The 17,573-nt window shown below is 35.5% G+C and overlaps 1 protein-coding gene and 1 long non-coding RNA gene across 2 annotated transcripts; both read left to right on the top strand.

The window, feature by feature from the left end:
• Positions 1-2,991: 2,991 nt before the first annotated feature.
• Positions 2,992-11,925, top strand: LOC122831144 (carcinoembryonic antigen-related cell adhesion molecule 5-like). The gene is made up of 9 exons (XM_044117099.1): positions 2,992-3,095; positions 3,329-3,661; positions 4,547-4,831; positions 5,040-5,306; positions 6,216-6,500; positions 6,709-6,975; positions 9,210-9,488; positions 9,825-10,082; positions 11,819-11,925. The coding sequence occupies exons 1-9, from the start codon at positions 3,056-3,058 to the stop codon at positions 11,923-11,925; spliced, it is 2,121 nt and encodes a 706-aa protein (XP_043973034.1). The 5' UTR covers positions 2,992-3,055.
• A 381-nt stretch (positions 11,926-12,306) lies between these two features.
• Positions 12,307-14,684, top strand: LOC122831175. The gene is made up of 3 exons (XR_006370652.1): positions 12,307-12,347; positions 12,423-12,460; positions 13,341-14,684. It is a non-coding gene; the product is annotated as an uncharacterized LOC122831175 (long non-coding RNA).
• Positions 14,685-17,573: the final 2,889 nt, after the last annotated feature.

Below are 17,573 nucleotides of genomic sequence, written 5' to 3'. Positions count from 1 at the left end.
AATCAAAAACATCTTAACAGACAGAGTTACATGTTAACATAGAACCTTCTTTGATATCACAGCATAATTCTTGATCCATTGAACTTGTGAGTTTGTGGAAAGTTTCTGCTTGAATTTCTCTGCAGGATGTCAGAAAACCTTCAGAGCTGCTGCTTTGATGTGAACTGCATTCCACCCTCAGATCTTCTGCTTGAGGAAACTCCAAAGGTTCTCAATAGGGTTGAGGTCAGAGGAGGATGGTGACCACACCATGAGTTTCTCCCCTTTTATGCCCACAGCAGCCAAAGATACAATGTTATTTCTTGCAGCATGAGATGGTGCATTGTCATGATGAAGATGATTTTGCTACTGAAGGCTCTTCTTTTCGAACCAGGAAAGAAAGTCATCAGTCAGAAAGTCCGGTTAGTTTGCTGAGGTCATTTTCACACCTTCTGGGACTCTGAAGGGGCCGACCGGTTCTTTCTCTCCCCATGATTTCGGTCCAAACCATGACTCCACCACCTCCTTGCTGACATCACAGCCATGTTGGGACGTGGTGGCCACCTACCAACAATCCACTACTGCACATATGTCGTCAGAGTCAAGGCCCGCGGGCCACATCCGGCCCGCGAGAAGATTTTCTACGGCCCCTGGGATGATCTTGATCTATTATTAGAACCGGCCCGCAGCAAGCCGGCACCCCGTCTGAAAAAACCCCGTTCGATCCTCACCCCTCCGGTCCGCAGGAAATTTACGAAGGCTTGGGCCAGTCCGCTGCACTAGACCAAATGCGTCATTTAAAAAAATCTCAATGAACATTCGATCAGTCCGGCCCTCGGCTTGTAGCTAGATTTTTTATTTGGCCCTCCGTCCATTTGACTTTGACACCCCTGCACTACTGGATCCATCTGGAGCATCCAGGGTTGCACAGCATTCAACAGTGATCAAGTCTGTTTGAAAATTAATCTTCATGTACAGCTGGACCCACTGCGACCGTTTCTGCTTGTGAGTTCTGGTCAGGGGCCCAATAGTAGGTTGATGCACCACAAGCCTCTGGAGGATCCTCCACCTTGAGGTTCCAGAGGCTCCAGCAGCTTCAAATAACTGTTTGCTGCTTTGTAAAAGCATTTTAACAGCTGCTCTCTTAATCCGATGAATGTGTCTAACAGAAACCTTCCTCATTCTGCCTTTATTTGTACAAACCTATCTTTGTTTTGAATCAGCCACAAATCTCTTCACAGTACGATAACGCTTCAGTTTTTGTTAAATATTTAATGTTTTCATATCTTGTCATATAGCACTACACTATCTGATCATTTTCGTCAGTAGAGAGATCTTTTCTCTTTCCCATATTGCTTGAAACCTGTGGCCTGCTTAATAATGTGGAACATCCTTCATAAGTAGATTTTCTTTATGAGACCAGACAAACTAAACAACCAGCTCTCTGAAATTTATTATAGTGATTCAAAGAGCCCTGACACATCCATCCATCCATCCATACATTTTCTTACACCCTTCTTCCCTAATGGGGTCGGGAGGGTTGCTGGTGCCTATCTCCAGCTGCGTTCCGGGCGGGAGGCGGGGTTCACCCTGGACAGGTCGCCAGTCTGTCGCAGGGCAGCCCTGACACACAATACCATAAATTTAATAGCACAACAAAAGATTTTATCTTTTTGACACTTAAATCTAATTTGCATAATAATTTGGAACAATATGTAAAGACACTTAATAAATTTGTAAAAAAAATTACAAATTGAGTTGGATGATTATAATATATTGAGTTGGTTAAACTTAATAAATTAAGTTGGAAAAACTTAAGTGAATTGCTTGTTACCAATAGAAGCAATTCAATTAAGTTGGTTCAACTAATTTCTTTTTGGAGTATAAAATCAAACATTATGACTTAACATCTGGCAATTTCAGCATAACTGAACATTTCCTCAAAATCGCTCAGAGGGCAAAAATGGCGGATTCACAAAATTGATTTGCCAAATGTTATGACTTTGTTCAGGAGTTACTCAGAAAATGCAGTGACGTCACAGACGTTATTTTTTGTGACCTTATATTTGGCTGGGGATAGTTTTGCTCAAGGTCTAAATCAGGGACAAACAAGGATTAATTCAATCTGGATAGACTCACACAGAGAAAAATAGCAGTTAGAAGATTTAATGGTACAAATTCTTTGGCACTCGAACCTGGCAGAAGATTTGTGAGCTGAGTATCATCAAGGGCAGATGATCAGTTCTGGCAAAGCTCAGGGTGGTCTTCCCTCCAGGTCTGAATACTGGAGCGGAGCCTTGGGATGAAGGAATGCAGAGGGAGCCAGGAAGGTGTCCGTCGGGATGAAGGTGGAGATGGGGAGGAGGTGGGTCGAAGCACGGCTGATGAACAGGTAGATCCAAGGTAGCTTGTCCTTTTGAAGGGATCCATGAGCGACGATTGGCTGCGGTGGGGGCGTGGTGAGTAGGTGATATGGATCAGCTGTGTGTTGTCTCCCAGCTTGAATTTTTGCCTAGGCTCCATTCCATACATAAGTAAGTTTCACAAAATCAGACAACCTACAATGGTGACTTTGTCTGAGAAGCTAGTCTAGTCAGGACTAATCAGGACAACAAAGAAAGAAATTAAATCTGCAATTGATTTGGCAGGAGCCATAAATGCAGATTTAAATCATTAGTTGCAAATATTATTTGCTACATAAGAGAATATAAAATGTCTCCCATTAGCCTGAAGTGTCATTGTCCTCTATTCCTCCATAATTTGGAACACAGTGTAAGATGACAGATATAAGTCAGTCTTATATCTGTGGACATTTTCTTTTCTCATTTTGAAGTAGTCATAAAATAAACTGTACCTCTCTGTTTAGATCACATAGAAAATACATATTCACCATGAGAGGGAGCCGTCAAACAATTTTTTAACTCCAGTGGGTCATGCTGTGGATTCTCAAGGCGGCTCTCATTACTGTAATAATTTACAGCACTAAGTGTTTACCATTCATTGCAAAGCTTTTCTAAGTTTCAGTTGGAGTCCTGATCTGTCCTTACACTGACACCTCTGGATTTAAATCAAAGCAATGTTACGACTGCTTTTTGTCGGGGTTGTGGCTTTTATAGGTAAGAGATTCGTATGAGTAAAATGTTTTCAAGCCTTTGTCAAGTTTTTATCATGTAACAACCAACTAAACCTGATTCTTGAACAGAGCTCAACATAATTAAAATATATCTAAAATATTAGGTACATATTTTCAGCATTTTATAGTAGGCTAACCTTTCATTACTATCCATATTTGTTTTCTGACCTTTTAAGCCATTTTTAATATTGTATTATACTTGTAACTGTTTTCCAGGTTTATCTAATGGAAGAGGTGTGTTACCAGATGGTCCTCTGAAAGCCTCGGTTGGAGGGACAATAACGTTCACAACAAACTTGAATCCACCAGAAACACCATTTTCAATTGTCAACTGGCAGTTTGATCCTGGTTCAACAACTCAACTCATAATTATATCACTGACTACTGGAAACACAACTGCACCAGAATATGAAGGCAGGATCACTCTCTTCAGATCTAATGGATCTCTGGAACTCAGGAATCTGGACCTCAGTGACAGTGGAGAGTACAGAGTTACCATTCAAGACGGAATTAATCAAAAGATAGGAGACACTACACTGAATGTTTATGGTGAGTAGATGTTGAAAGCCAAGATTCAACTAACACGTTTCAGTCTCTAAACTTTCTCTGCAGTTTATTTTATTTTTTCACCCTTCATCCATCTTATAACTCTTTAAACAAGTGAAAGCTGTAGGCTGTTATTATGAGCTTTGAACTATTTTAAATGTATTTTGTGGGAACAAGTATCAAGGAGTTAAATTGAATGGTCTACCTAATTGTTTAAAATCAGATTTCCGTCAGGGCATTTAAAACGGCATTGATCAAAATAAAAAATACAATAAACTTGAGGTTTTATCAGAAAAGCTCAGAAATGGGGAACATGATCAGTTGTGTTACTTAGACATAGCTTCCAGCCTGTTACATGCTTTCAGACTTAACAAATGAGATTAATGTTTATCAAGCAGTTTTGCCAAAAATAGTTTTCTGTTGATGTGCCTAAAAAGTACCTTGAAAAGAGTAAATGTGAGGAAGCAGAGTAAATAATTTCTCTGACTTTTATGGTAGAGTTTGCTGATTGGAGATTTTTTCCTGTACTAGTTTTCTGTTGTTTCCAACATATCATATTATTTGATTAGGAGATATAAAATAAAACTGACATGGTTTGATGGAAGTTGATTTAAAATTTGATTATGAATGAATATGAATATTCATTCATATTTAGAAATGAACATTCATAAATATTCATGAAGACTTATTCATGCTCATGACAGGTGTTATGTCATGTTTATGATGATGTCATGACAGTCTTATTCACAACCCATCAAATAAAGTGTTACCACATTTTTTTAGAATTTCTCCCATGTCAAGATTTGTACTGTTTTTTCATGAAGAGAAATGCAGAAGAGATTATTGTCTCTTGTATTTGATGACAACAACTTTGGTTTCCTCCAACAGAACCAGTCTCCAATGTCAGAGTCTCCCCACTAAGTGCAGACCTGATTGAGTTCAACAGCTCTGTCAGTCTGTTCTGCTCCTCCTCTGGATCTTCTCTTTCCTTCCTCTGGATGAAAGATAACTCTCAGGTCACAGCCAGCGACAGGGTCCAGATCACTACAAATGAAGAAAACTCCAAACTGACTATAGTCAATGTGACCCGAAATGACCAGGGATCTTACACCTGCCATGTGTCCAATCCTGTCAGTTCTGACATCAGTGATCCAGTAAAAATCTCTGTTAGTTGTAAGTTTTTTATCTAAATGCTCAACATCTGTTTAACTCTACTGCAGCCATTATATAAATATAATTTTAAAGGTTCTTCTTCTTTAATGTATTTTTTTTCTAGCTTACTTAGTACTTCATTTAACCGTCTATCATAATTATTTTAAGATTTGAATTAATTTTTCATTGAAATAACATTTTCTTTACATATTACTGTTTCTACACTCAGATGGTCCGGATAATGTACAAATAGAAGTGTATCCATCACAGGAACATCATGAAATTGGGTCAGGTATTAATCTGACCTGCTCTGCTGACTCATCACCTTCTGCTGAATATCAGTGGTTTCTGAATGGAGACAAGTTGACCAGTAGCGGTCCATTGCTCAGACTGATGAATATCCAGATGAGTCAGAGTGGAAACTACAGCTGTCAGGCCTTTAACAGCAAAACTCTGAGATATCAAACATCTCAACCTTCACCAATCTCTGTACATGGTAGGTATGACAATGTTTTCCAAAGCTCTACCTTTGTTTTACATTAATAGTGTCAATAAGTAATATCAGTTCTGCTACTAACAAGTAGAATATCTTTTCTTTTACTGAACACTGATAGTGTTTTGCTTTGAAGGAGAAAAAACAGGCAGTTTGAGCAAGGGCGGCGGATAATAAGGGTGAAAAGTTATGACAATTCTAAGGGCCCCTGACCAACAACGGGCCCTCCACAATTTATTTATTGATTTTTTGTTTTATTCATAGAAAGAAAAAAACATGGGGCCCTGTCAATTACAAAATTAATTAGATTGTGTTTTCTAAAATTGTTTTTACCAGTAAAAATTAAATGCTACCCCTCCCAGACCAAAAAGCACACATTTGTCCTGAACACCCCTGGATCTGCATGAAATGGTTCCTGCTTGGACCGCTTGATGGTGACGGTGTTCAGCAGCAGTCAGTAGAAGACAAGAACAACTGTGGCAGTTACTATGCTGCTAAGAAAAGTAATAAAGTTAGATTTTCAAAAAATAGAGACAGAGAGATTAAAAGGTAAAAGTGTCAATTTGTAGCCCAGTTTTTCTCCGAAAGGTGGCTAGACTGTGTGAGATAAAACTGACATGGTTTGATGGAAGTTGATTTAAAATTTGATTATGAATGAATATGAAAATTCATTCATATTTAGAAATGAACATTCATAAATATTCATGAAGACTTATTCATGTTCATGACAGGTGTTATGTCATGTTTATGATGATGTCATGACAGTCTTATTCACAACCCATCAAATAAAGTGTTACCACATTTTTTTAGAATTTCTCCCATGTCAAGATTTGTACTGTTTTTTCATGAAGAGAAATACAGAAGAGATTATTGTCTCTTGTATTTGATGACAACTTTGGTTTCCTCCAACAGAACCAGTCTCCAATGTCAGAGTCTCCCCACTAAGTGCAGACTTGATTGAGTTCAACAGCTCTGTCAGTCTGTTCTGCTCCTCCTCTGGATCTTCTCTTTCCTTCCTCTGGATGAAAGATAACTCTCAGGTCACAGCCAGCGACAGGGTCCAGATCACTACAAATGAAGAAAACTCCAATCTGACTATAGTCAATGTGACCCGAAATGACCAGGGATCTTACACCTGCCATGTGTCCAATCCTGTCAGTTCTGACATCAGTGATCTAGTAAAAATCTCTGTTAGTTGTAAGTTTTTTATCTAAATGCTCAACATCTGTTTAACTCTACTGCAGCCATTATATAAATATAATTTTAAAGGTTCTTCTTCTTTAATGTATTTTTTTTCTAGCTTACTTAGTACTTCATTTAACCGTCTATCATAATTATTTTAAGATTTGAATTAATTTTTCAGTGAAATTACATTTTCTTCATCTATTACTGTTTTTATACTCAGATGGTCCGGATAATGTACAAATAGAAGTGTATCCATCACAGGAACATCATGAAATTGGGTCAGGTATTAATCTGACCTGCTCTGCTGACTCATCACCTTCTGCTGAATATCAGTGGTTTCTGAATGGAGACAAGCTGTCCAGTAGCGGTCCATTGCTGAGACTGATGAATATCCAGATGAGTCAGAGTGGAAACTACAGCTGTCAGGCCTTTAACAGCAAAACTCTGAGATATCAAACATCTGAACCTTCACCAATCTCTGTACATGGTAGGTATGCAAAATGTTCTTGTAAAAAGAAATATATGTTACAAAAATGAGAAGCAGCATCACTGTTAGTATTCGAAAAATGATTATCGGATAACACCTTCAACATTATTATAGTCCAGAACAATTACAGAGCCAAATTATTTTTGATTATTTGACAATTATTGGTGGTTTCATTAATAATCATATAAGATTAATAACATAAAAGGACAAAGATGTCAACACAGCAACCCATCCTATTGAAAGATTTGAAGCGTGGAGTTAAAATTCATCCATTCATCGTTTATACAAGGGGCTTTACAATATGTTGCTAATTGAAGGTTATGAGAACATTTCTTTGGGCAATACACATATCACTAAGATCTGTTCACTTATTATTTAAGTACAATGCATTGAAGCTCTGTGTATTTGGTGACACTTTTTAATGCAGCATAATAAGTTCTGCAAGATAAAGACGTGGTAAAGTGTTGGAGTCGTTGAGCTACTGCAGCCAAGTTTTTGATGCTAAAGCAGAGGCTACAGGTAAAGTTTTGATAGAACCCTTCTTGTATAGATTAAAATATTAGCACATGATATTTTGTTGTAGATTCAGGGATACTTCTAATAAATATTAGAAACACATTATTTGGCAAAAACAAGTCATCACAAAAAAAGTAACTTTCCAGTATTTTCTAGGATTGCCTTTAACTTTGATAACTCTACATATTCACTGTGGCATTATTTCACTATGCTTCAGCAACACAGCAGGATTTATTTTCATCCAGCGTTACATACATTTTTCACCAAGATCTTGTTTTGATGATGGGAGAGTAACGTCCAAGCAACCAAGCTGCAGCCAAGCTGCAGAGCATTGTAGCCATGAAAGTTTCCAACAATACAGAAAAAGAGCCAGTAGATTTATTACTAGTTGTTGAAAAAAGTTGCCTGAGGATACTGAAAAATGGATAAATATAGCAGCAAAGTGGATAAGTTGACAACAGTGGTTCTTTCTTCACAGCCTCACATATCCCCTCTGCTTATCTCTACAATTGGCCTTGCCTCTTTTGTGAGGGTTTATTCTTTCACAGGGTTTGGAGTTTAATTACACTAACCAAAATTATTTATTGAGTTTTCAGGCCCCTCGAGTGACTTCAACACAATAACTAGTGAAGAATCTAGTAATTTTATTTTTATTTTTTATTTTTCTGTGTTGTTGGAGACTTTTATGGCAACAAATCTGCAGCTCAGCTGCAAGCAGCCTGTCTGTGAAGTGCTTTACTCAGGACTGCTGTTAGTCTGACATAATCATTTGTTCAGCACCATACCATCTCCAGTAGTCAGAACAGAGGAGACTCATTACACTTTGTGTCCACATTGCAAACAAATCACACATGTACAAGGCTCTGTAACTCTATGGATCTGTGTTTGCTGCGTCACGCTTGACTCACTATTCCAACTCCTGACTACCCACTGGGCGGGGCTGCTGCATGTCGGAGTGAGATGGTGTTATGTCTGAACGCAGGGCTGAGGGACGAAGTTGGACCAAGATGTACTGATGCAACCAATAGGAAAATGTAACTGACTAAGAGTCGTTCAATTGATGGAGGCCAGCATTGAGATGGTTTAGGCAGAAAACTGCAGAAATAAACAGATTTACACAAAAATGTAAATGTAAATCTAGCTAAATAACCTAAATAATAATCTAAGAAACCTTAATAACCTATTTATCAGCAAGGTAAGTTTATTTAATTACAGTTTAAAAGCAACAGTCCTTCTTAATTGCATTACAGCAATTAATCTTTTTATAATTTTTGACTAACTTGTATGAGATATAAAAGTTAGCATATTTTGATAATTGTAGTCCTTCAGCTGAGCCACTCCAAACCATTTATATTACTTTCATTCAGGGCAAACATTCTGGTGCAATGATTACTAGAAATCTAAATATTCCAGTGATACAAATTATTTTGGGCTTATCTGAACCTCAGTATTTCATATTTTGATCCAAATGAAAAAGTGCCTCCAAATGATATGTAATTCATTTAAACATTTTTAAACACATTTTCCAATATAACCCCTCCAACATTTTGTCAGTATCAGTTTAGAAAGTTGCAGTTTCATAATAGATAAACCTGGTCATTAACCCACTAACTCTACTTTCAACATTCAGCAGTATATAAAAATTATTAAGAGTAAATATGAATATCTCCTACTAAAAGTTGTCTTTGATTGATTTTTGTTTTGCTTTCCACCCACAGAGCGAGTCTCTAATGTAAAGGTTACTCAGGACCTTACCCACTTGATCGAGTTCAGTGGGTCTGTCAGCTTCTCCTGCTCCTCCAATGGATCTTCTCTCTCCTTCCTCTGGATGAACAGCAGCTCTCAGATCACAACCAGTGACAGAGTTCAGATCACTGATGCAGGAGCCAAGCTGACTATAATCAATGTGACCAGATATGATGAAGGACCATACAGCTGTAATGTGTCCAATCCTGTCAGCAGTGCCAAGAGTGATCCTGTAAACATCTCTGTCAGCTGTGAGTTTTTCCCAACGCTATGATAACATCCTATTGAAATTAATACAACATTTATTGGAGTTTAACAGCCTTTGTTTGTTGCTATTTTACTATTTAAGAAAGTATGAGAAACACATTTTTAAAAAGTCAGATCAAGTAAAACACCATCATATTTGCTAAATATTATCAGTTAATCATGTCAGCAATAACATTGGTCATCCAATAAACTTTAAACATGTGCTTCTTTTCTGATATTTGTACTATTTTTCTTAGTGAAACAGCTGTTAAGCTAACACTACACTAAAAAAGCTGTTTATGAATTTAATACGGCAAGTTAATTAATATTAATTGTTACAGATGGTCCAGAGAAAGTCAACTTAGAAACAGCTTCTCAGAAATATCCAGAAGGGTCGAACATCCATTTGTCTTGTTCAGCTGACTCCAGACCTAATGCCACTTTTGAATGGTTCTTTAATGGAAGCTTGTCTGGTTCTGGATCTGAGCTCAAACTCATCAATGTTCAGAAGAATCAGAGTGGAAACTACAACTGTCGGGCCTTTAACAATATAACCTCAAGATATCAATCATCTCAACTTTTACCTATCTCTATAGAAGGTAAGCTACGTCACACTCACAAACCTTTAAAATATTTTAATTGTATTTCATGTGATGGACCAACAAACGTAGAAGACGAGAAACAGCTTTCAAATCTTTTATAGATGGAAATCTCAAAATTGTATTTGTATTCAGCCCTCGTATGTCCTGTAGGAACACCTTTTACTCAGACTAAATCCAATTTAGTGTCTGGACTTTGACTAGGCCATACTAATAGGTAAATAAGCCATTGTAGCTCTGGTTGTGTGTTTTGCACTGTAAATCATTTGAAGGTGGTTTAACTTGAAAATAAAACTCCACCTGCTGCCTTGAAAATACAAATTGAGTCAACATGAAAATTGTTTTGGTTTTAACTCAGAAATTAAAGTTTATGAAGTTGATTTAACAACAAGAGACAAGTTGTCTAAACTTTGTTTTTAAGTACATTTATCTTGAACTGTGAGTTTTAACTTAATGCTGCAATTTAAACCAAGTAATTATTTCACAATATACAAAAAGAATTACACTCAACTAGTGAAAGGTAACAGATTTCTCTTATTTTCATTATTTATTTTACTTTAGAATAATTTAAATTCGTATTTGAAATTGCATGAACAAAATTTCTGATCTGATAATGAATTTTAGTGAACATCATAATAAACTCTCAAATATATTTAATGTGAACAGGACTTTATCCTTAAGCTTTGTAAACGCACAAGAGCAATATCAATATAACACATTTCCATCTCACTCATGATGCAACACAGGATACAGAAACATGCTGCTAAGCATTCTGGGAAATAGTTCTTTTTCTTCTTTCTGTTTTTTAAATGGAAACCTAAAAACGCTCATTTAGCTAACTCTTGTATGTCTGACAAAATTAATAAATGTTAATTCAACTTATTTTTGTAAGTTTATCTTTCACAAATTGACACATTTAGGTTCAAAATGTAAAACTCGCCAAGTTTATTTGACAATAGAAGAAGATAACAGACAACTGAATGCGGCTCAAATGTTTTAGATTGTGGGTTGTTTTCCTGACAGAAGCTGAACCTCCATCCCAACATCCAGTCTTTTCATAGTTTCTCCAGTATTGTCCTTTATTTAGTTCTTTCCATCATAACATCATCATTCAACCAGGTTCCTTATCTAATAAGAAGAAAACTATTCCAACAGGATTAGTCTGTAGCAGGCGTCTTTTACTGCTGGAATGGCATTTTTAGAATAATGTGTCGGGTTAGAAAGGCAGACAATTAAATTTATCTTAAAGGATAGGTGAACTGAATTTATAAAGTATATTTCCAGTCATACTGACCTCTCAAAGTTCTTTACACAACAGACATTCATCCATTCACTCTCATACATGGGTTCACATTTATACACTGACATGCAGATCAATAGGCAGTTTAAGTTGGAATTTCAATGCTAAAGGTGTTAGATGATTTCTATGATACTATCTATCTCTACCTCTAAACCTTCTCCTGAAAGCATTACCAGTATCGTCCCTTCTAATGGGTTTGATTGTGCCAGTTATTTCAGTGGTTCTGTTCATGGTTTGCAGTTCTTTGATTGTGTTATTTCACAGCAGAAAAGAGTCTGAATCATGTTTTAATTGTTACAAATATTATCCCTAGCACCATTCATATCCATTACTGCTGCTTGTTTTGTGTATAGAAATAATAATGCTTTTGTCAGGGCATTGTGTAACTTGACAGTTTTGCACAGTGAACATATTTTTCTTTTTTATTGCTTTTTAGGAAGCAGCACATTGTCTCCTGGAGCCATTGCAGGAATAGTAATTGCATGTTTAGTTGGCGCTTCTTTAATTGTCCTTGGAGTGTACTTCATACTTAAAAAAAAGTAAGTGGAAAAAAGCTGTGAAAACAACAACAACAACAAAAAAAACAACCCTCTTTAATTAATAATATTGTCCAGCTAAAATGTTCTTGGATTATACCTTAAATTGTGAACAAAATGCCACAATCTATGTATCTTGACAATGCACTGCTTTTGTTTTCTAGCTATAATCATAATTTTACGTTTGACTGTATGTAGTGTCATTTGTATCTTATTAATGCATTCAATATAATTGTTAGTGTAAAACAATATTCATGCAGTAATTGTAATTGCATTGTTTTATATATGATTCTAAATAACTATAGGAAACTAGGATAGGAAAATAGAGTGTGTTGAATATTTATGAATAACTTATTCTGTTTTTAAATTTAATTTTTTGTCTAAACAGAAAACCTCAGGTGAAAACCTCAAATAGAAATATTTCAGCAGGTAGGTGTGCAGCTGTTGATCTGTGTGTATTGATTATTCAGTATTATTTAATTTTAATTTATCTATGAATTACAGGTGGGAACAGACGAGATAATGGCGTAAGCAGTAACGAGGTAAAAAAAGCCAATGCTATAATGTGTTTCATGTTTCAATGTTTCATACTAAACATTGTTTTAAAATATGGTTAAATAGTCACAGTCTGAAGTAGCAGTGAAAGACAGTGGAAAATCACTTTGTGGTTCTATGATTAAAAAGTTTAGAAATGTTACACTTTTAAATAGAAAAGTGCAAAGTTACTTAATAACCATATACATTAGTAACTAATGTGGCATTTTTCTAAATTTACTATAAAAAAATTTATTGATATCCATTTGATATTTAACTTGGTCCTTTTATTAATGATTTCCAACCTGATGCTGCGTGATTAAGGATGATCTAAAAAGGTGATAAAGATTTAATAAGAATCAATTCAATGAAGCAATCAGAAGTCGGCAAGACTCTCTGAATCAGGAGGTTTTCCTGATCCCTTTCACACGAGAATTTTATTTTAATAATCTAGCTAAAAAATAATGCTGAGGTAGTTCTTTTCCTCAGCTTCTTCACTGACAAGTGTGTACAGAAGGAGTTGGACGGGACAATGAAAAACGAAAGTATTCCACGGTTTCTGGGTAAATGAGCTCGATAGCTTCAGCAGGAATTTTATTGATATGATGGTCCCCATCCTTTCGAGGTGAAAATACAATACGGGCAGGCCGAAGGGGGCGGGGCCAGGCCTGCAGTCCAAAAGTTACAATGTTGGACTTTAATCCAGGAAAACTAGATACAGCTTGATACATCTCTAGTGTATTTCATTCAGTGCTTGTTTGAGGAATTTGGTCAATTGTATTTTGTACTGCCATGATAATACAGACAGTGTGTATATATTCAACAGTATTGATTTTTAAATAAGATGTTTCTCACAAATCTTTCTTCTTTTGTTTTTTTACCATGCAGGAGGTGACCTACGCAGATGTCAGGTTTTCTAAGAACAAGAAACCTGTTCAAGCCCAGTGGGAATCAGAAAACCCCTCATCAACCTATGCTGACATCAGGATCAACAGAAACTAAAGCACTCTTCCCTGCATGCAACCAAACAGGCTGGCTGTCTGGTGTTAACTAAATCCTGCTAAAACTTGACATTTCTTTAAGCAAAAATCAACAATGACAGAGCTGGCTGAAACTTGATTGTTGGGGTGCTTTAACATATTTAAGCATTAGTTTACTAAAGTCTGTCACCTTATTTATAATGATTAACTAACTCCAGCTTTTACTGGCAACAGAAAGCAGAAGGCAGAATATTTCCCCCTTTTCATTTTATGATGTTCATAAATGCAAAGTGATCAGCAATCTTCTCTTTATCAGTCAAATCATTCAAATTTTATTTGTGTAGCACATTTCAGCAGCAAGGCATTTCAAAGTGCTTTACATCAAATCAAACACAAAAACACAACACAACATAGAATCAACAATCAAAACAGAACATCAAGTCAGATTCCGTCATTTAATTTGTAATTGATTACGTTTTATCTTACTCCTCCAAATATGTTTCATGGTGTATGTGTGTTTACTACTACTTTTTTCTTATGTGAAAATGGTATTTAAGGAAATTAAGAAAACATTTTCTCCCAGTTAAACATTCTCAAGCATATTTGAAGTTATATAAGCCTTTATTCCTTGTATGGAACAGACCTGCTGTAAATAAAATAGGTTGTAGATGATGTCTGATACCAAGACTGATTGAACTTTTGAAACCCTTCCAGAAGCCTGAACCTCAACTCTATTTAAAATTCATGGAATATCCAGACCAGATGAACTTGAACAATATGATTAAAGTTAAAAGAAGGAAATGTTTGACACAGGAATGTAAAGTTAAATTGCTTATTTTTAATAGGAACATTAAGAAATTCAGTCTTCCAGAATCTGCTGTTGGCTTTTTCTTTGTAGCCACTGGATCATCTCCAGGTTTTAAGTGGACTCAAAGTCCAGCAAGCTGCTGACCAAATCATTGTCAGGATTCTGAGATCATTTGTCACTTTCTGAATTTATTAGAAATGATTTACAATGCAGAGCTTGATAGGAGTTGTTGCCACCTAGAGTTTTACAACCACTGGTTGTGTTGGCAGGCAATAATTTTTTCACACAAGACCAAAAAGAGATGCAGCTTTTTCTTCTTGACAAATAAAATGATCATTAGTGAACATGTTTCTGTTTACTGAAGTTATCTTTGTCTAAGAATAATATTTGTTTGATGAGCTGAAGCATTTAAGTGTATCAAAAAAGCAAAAACAAAATAAATATTTTTTCCAAGCAATATATTATGGGTTTTTTTGAGGTACATCATAAACTTCCGGGTTTGAACTCCTGTCATTCTCTGGACTAGATCTCTGAATCACAGATGCATCAGATTTTCTGCCTCTAACATTTAAGAGTTACAAAGCAGTAAGAAAGGAAATTTAATGGGGAAAATAATGTTTTACATCACTGTATGTTCACTCAAATATCTACAAGTTTTTCACATGACTTAATATATTTAATTCATGCAATTTATCTTATTTTCATGGTTATTAGAAATTATTTTTGAGGTTATGCAACATCAGTGATGAATAATTCAACAATAAAATAAACTTCAAGTCATCACTATGCCTTTGATATTCATACTTATTTAGTCACTATTTGCTATATACATAATGAATGAAGCAATTGGTAAATTTTTTGCTTAATTCTTGTGATATCTTATAATCTACTTATTTTACTTTCTATTTACATCTATCTTTCATATGATCTATGTTAGAGACGCTATAAGTCAATGGGATATAACCACTGATGACACAGGCTCTGGTTCCTAAAGCATTTTGTTGTCTCCCTGCTCCAAGTATTCAGTTGTGTTTAACAGAGTCATTCTAATTATCTAACTATCTTATCCAGATGTGTTAAACTGTAGATACATGCAACAGTTGAATGACCTCAATTTGACATAATTGACGTTTGTAGTTAAACCAGGAAAAAAAAGAAACATTTTAGTTTCAAAGAACCACCAAAACAATAGATTGGCTTTCAGTGAAAATTGTATTTAAAGTATCTAAAAACATGAAATCCATACACAAGCTTTGAAAAGAGAAAAGAGACAGACACTCATCTTGTCCCCCAGTCAGATCAGATGAGCAGCAGGAGACCTTTGTCCTGCTCACCTGTAATGTTCACATACTAGTAAGAGGAAAAGCTCCTCAGTCTCAGTGGTGATCAAATGTTTAGTTATGAGAATGAAAATCCGAGGGACAGAATCTGATGAAAGCAGGCCAGGCTGAGGCAGACAAAACTTTGTATTTCCATTGAAGTTTATTTATAGATAAGAATTTAAATTTTAAGTTTACTCAAGTAACCTTAAATTTGCACAGGTTTAATGATCAACCAGTTTTAAGAGTGACTGCCATCACTGACGTCAGCAGGCAGAACAGTCCGCTGTTTCTTTATGAACAATGCGCTGCTGTTGTCACAATGTGTGCAGTGAAGGGGCCCATTTGCATCAGGTGAGAGACATGAAAGTTCTGTTGTACTTCTAATAAAAAAAACAACAAAGAATCAAACTTACAAAAATGTGAAAGTCCTGGGAAACAAAAAAATCTAAACAAAGTCAAATAGGAGACATGCAGAGATCTCAGGGAAAGCAGGGAGAAGTGACAAGATGAACTGGAGAGAAATGACTGACAATAAAGGTAGCTTTAATTACGTTTGACAAATTAAGTCAAACATGTATAATCCAGTGTATATTTTAATGTCTTTTGGATAATCTAGTTACTGTTGTTAAAAGATAAAAGATTAAACATGATAAAAATGAGGAAGTAGATCTCAAACTGATTTCCAGTAACAGAGAAGCAATAAATTCAAAGTTCAGAAGGGATTGTTGTTGTAGCAGGCAAATAAAAGATCCGTAAAAGGCCAGTGACAATGCATGACTTGCATTGTCAACTTTCTTTCATATTTCTTCCATAAGCTATAAGTAACTGAGAAAGTAGGAGGATTTTCAGCAGTTGTGACTCATTCATGCTGTCTTGTTAGAGTAGTTCTGGTAACTAATTTAAAAGAAAGAAGAAACAGAAATGACAATAAATAAATAAATGAAATGACCAATAAAAGAAGAGGAGGTTATCAATTTTTTTCAAGAACTATATGTCAATAAAATCAAAGTTCTGTATGAACAAATATAAAGTTACAGTCAAGTTACAGAACAGCAATGTAATTCATTTCAACAACAACTGTAAAAAGATATTTGTATTTTAATTTTGTTTGAAACTGAAACAGATGCATAAGAGTCTTTGTATTCATGACATAATAGAAATTGGCTTTCATTTGGTAAAATTATATAATTTCCTGGGCATGCATTGATTTATCTGTGAAACTCTTGGAGCTGAAAATGCACACATGGTCAGACAGGCAACATTTTATGGAGGACTTCAGTAGGAGGGACTGTAGGTAATAAGTAACTACCCTCACAATACACCATCTGGTGTTGAATCATGTGAGAATGTTGTATTTGAAATGTAATCAATTACAAATTTATTGATGGAACTTGACTTAATGTCGTGTTGCGATTGTTTTTTCTGTTGCATTGTGTTTCTGTGTTTGATATGATTTAGACATTTATTGGTAATAAGAAAATGTGTATTTGATCAGTTGGGAGGCTTCTAGCAGAGATAGATCTGCTTGACAGTACAGGAAAATATTGTTTCTTTGTTTTTGCTTTAGACATCATAGGGTGTCTGTGAAGAATACAGTAGTACACTTTTCCATCAATGATAGATCCATATAGGGTAATTTTAGTCAGGATGAATAAATACTATGACCCTAATAAGCACTCTAACAATCAAACACGTCTTATCTATAACATATTTATATAAACAGTAATAATAATACCGGAGCAACGATTGGTTTAGAAAACATTTTCTTATTGGCTTTGAATGAGATCAATAAGAGTCTCTATCAGTTTCCCAGCATCTAATGACAACAGAAAGGATCAGACTTTGAACCAGGAAGAAGACACATAAAGGGAGTTTATGACAGTAAATGCTTTTTCAGCAGCTGTTAGGTTTAGAAAACCAAAAAAAAAAAAAAAAGATTACTTTTTGAACAAAATGTATTTCTTTAGTCTTTTATATCTGCTTCTAAGAACTAAAAAGAAAATAAGAACAA

This window comes from Gambusia affinis, linkage group LG05 (assembly GCF_019740435.1).
Source record: "Gambusia affinis linkage group LG05, SWU_Gaff_1.0, whole genome shotgun sequence".
Lineage (NCBI taxonomy): Eukaryota > Metazoa > Chordata > Actinopteri > Cyprinodontiformes > Poeciliidae > Gambusia > Gambusia affinis.
The sequence above is the reverse complement of the archived record's forward strand: the minus strand, read 5'-3'. Positions and strand labels throughout refer to the sequence as shown.

What these genes read in the sequence shown, in the direction of transcription:
- LOC122831144 (XM_044117099.1), top strand. Translation starts at nt 3,056, where the DNA reads ATGTTACGACTGCTTTTTGTCGGGGTTGTGGCTTTTATAG. An exon ending in AGTAAAAATCTCTGTTAGTT is followed by an intron (nt 4,832 to 5,039) that starts GTAAGTTTTTTA and finishes TTCTACACTCAG; the next exon opens with ATGGTCCGGATAATGTACAA. An exon ending in TTTACCTATCTCTATAGAAG is followed by an intron (nt 10,083 to 11,818) that starts GTAAGCTACGTC and finishes ATTGCTTTTTAG; the next exon opens with GAAGCAGCACATTGTCTCCT.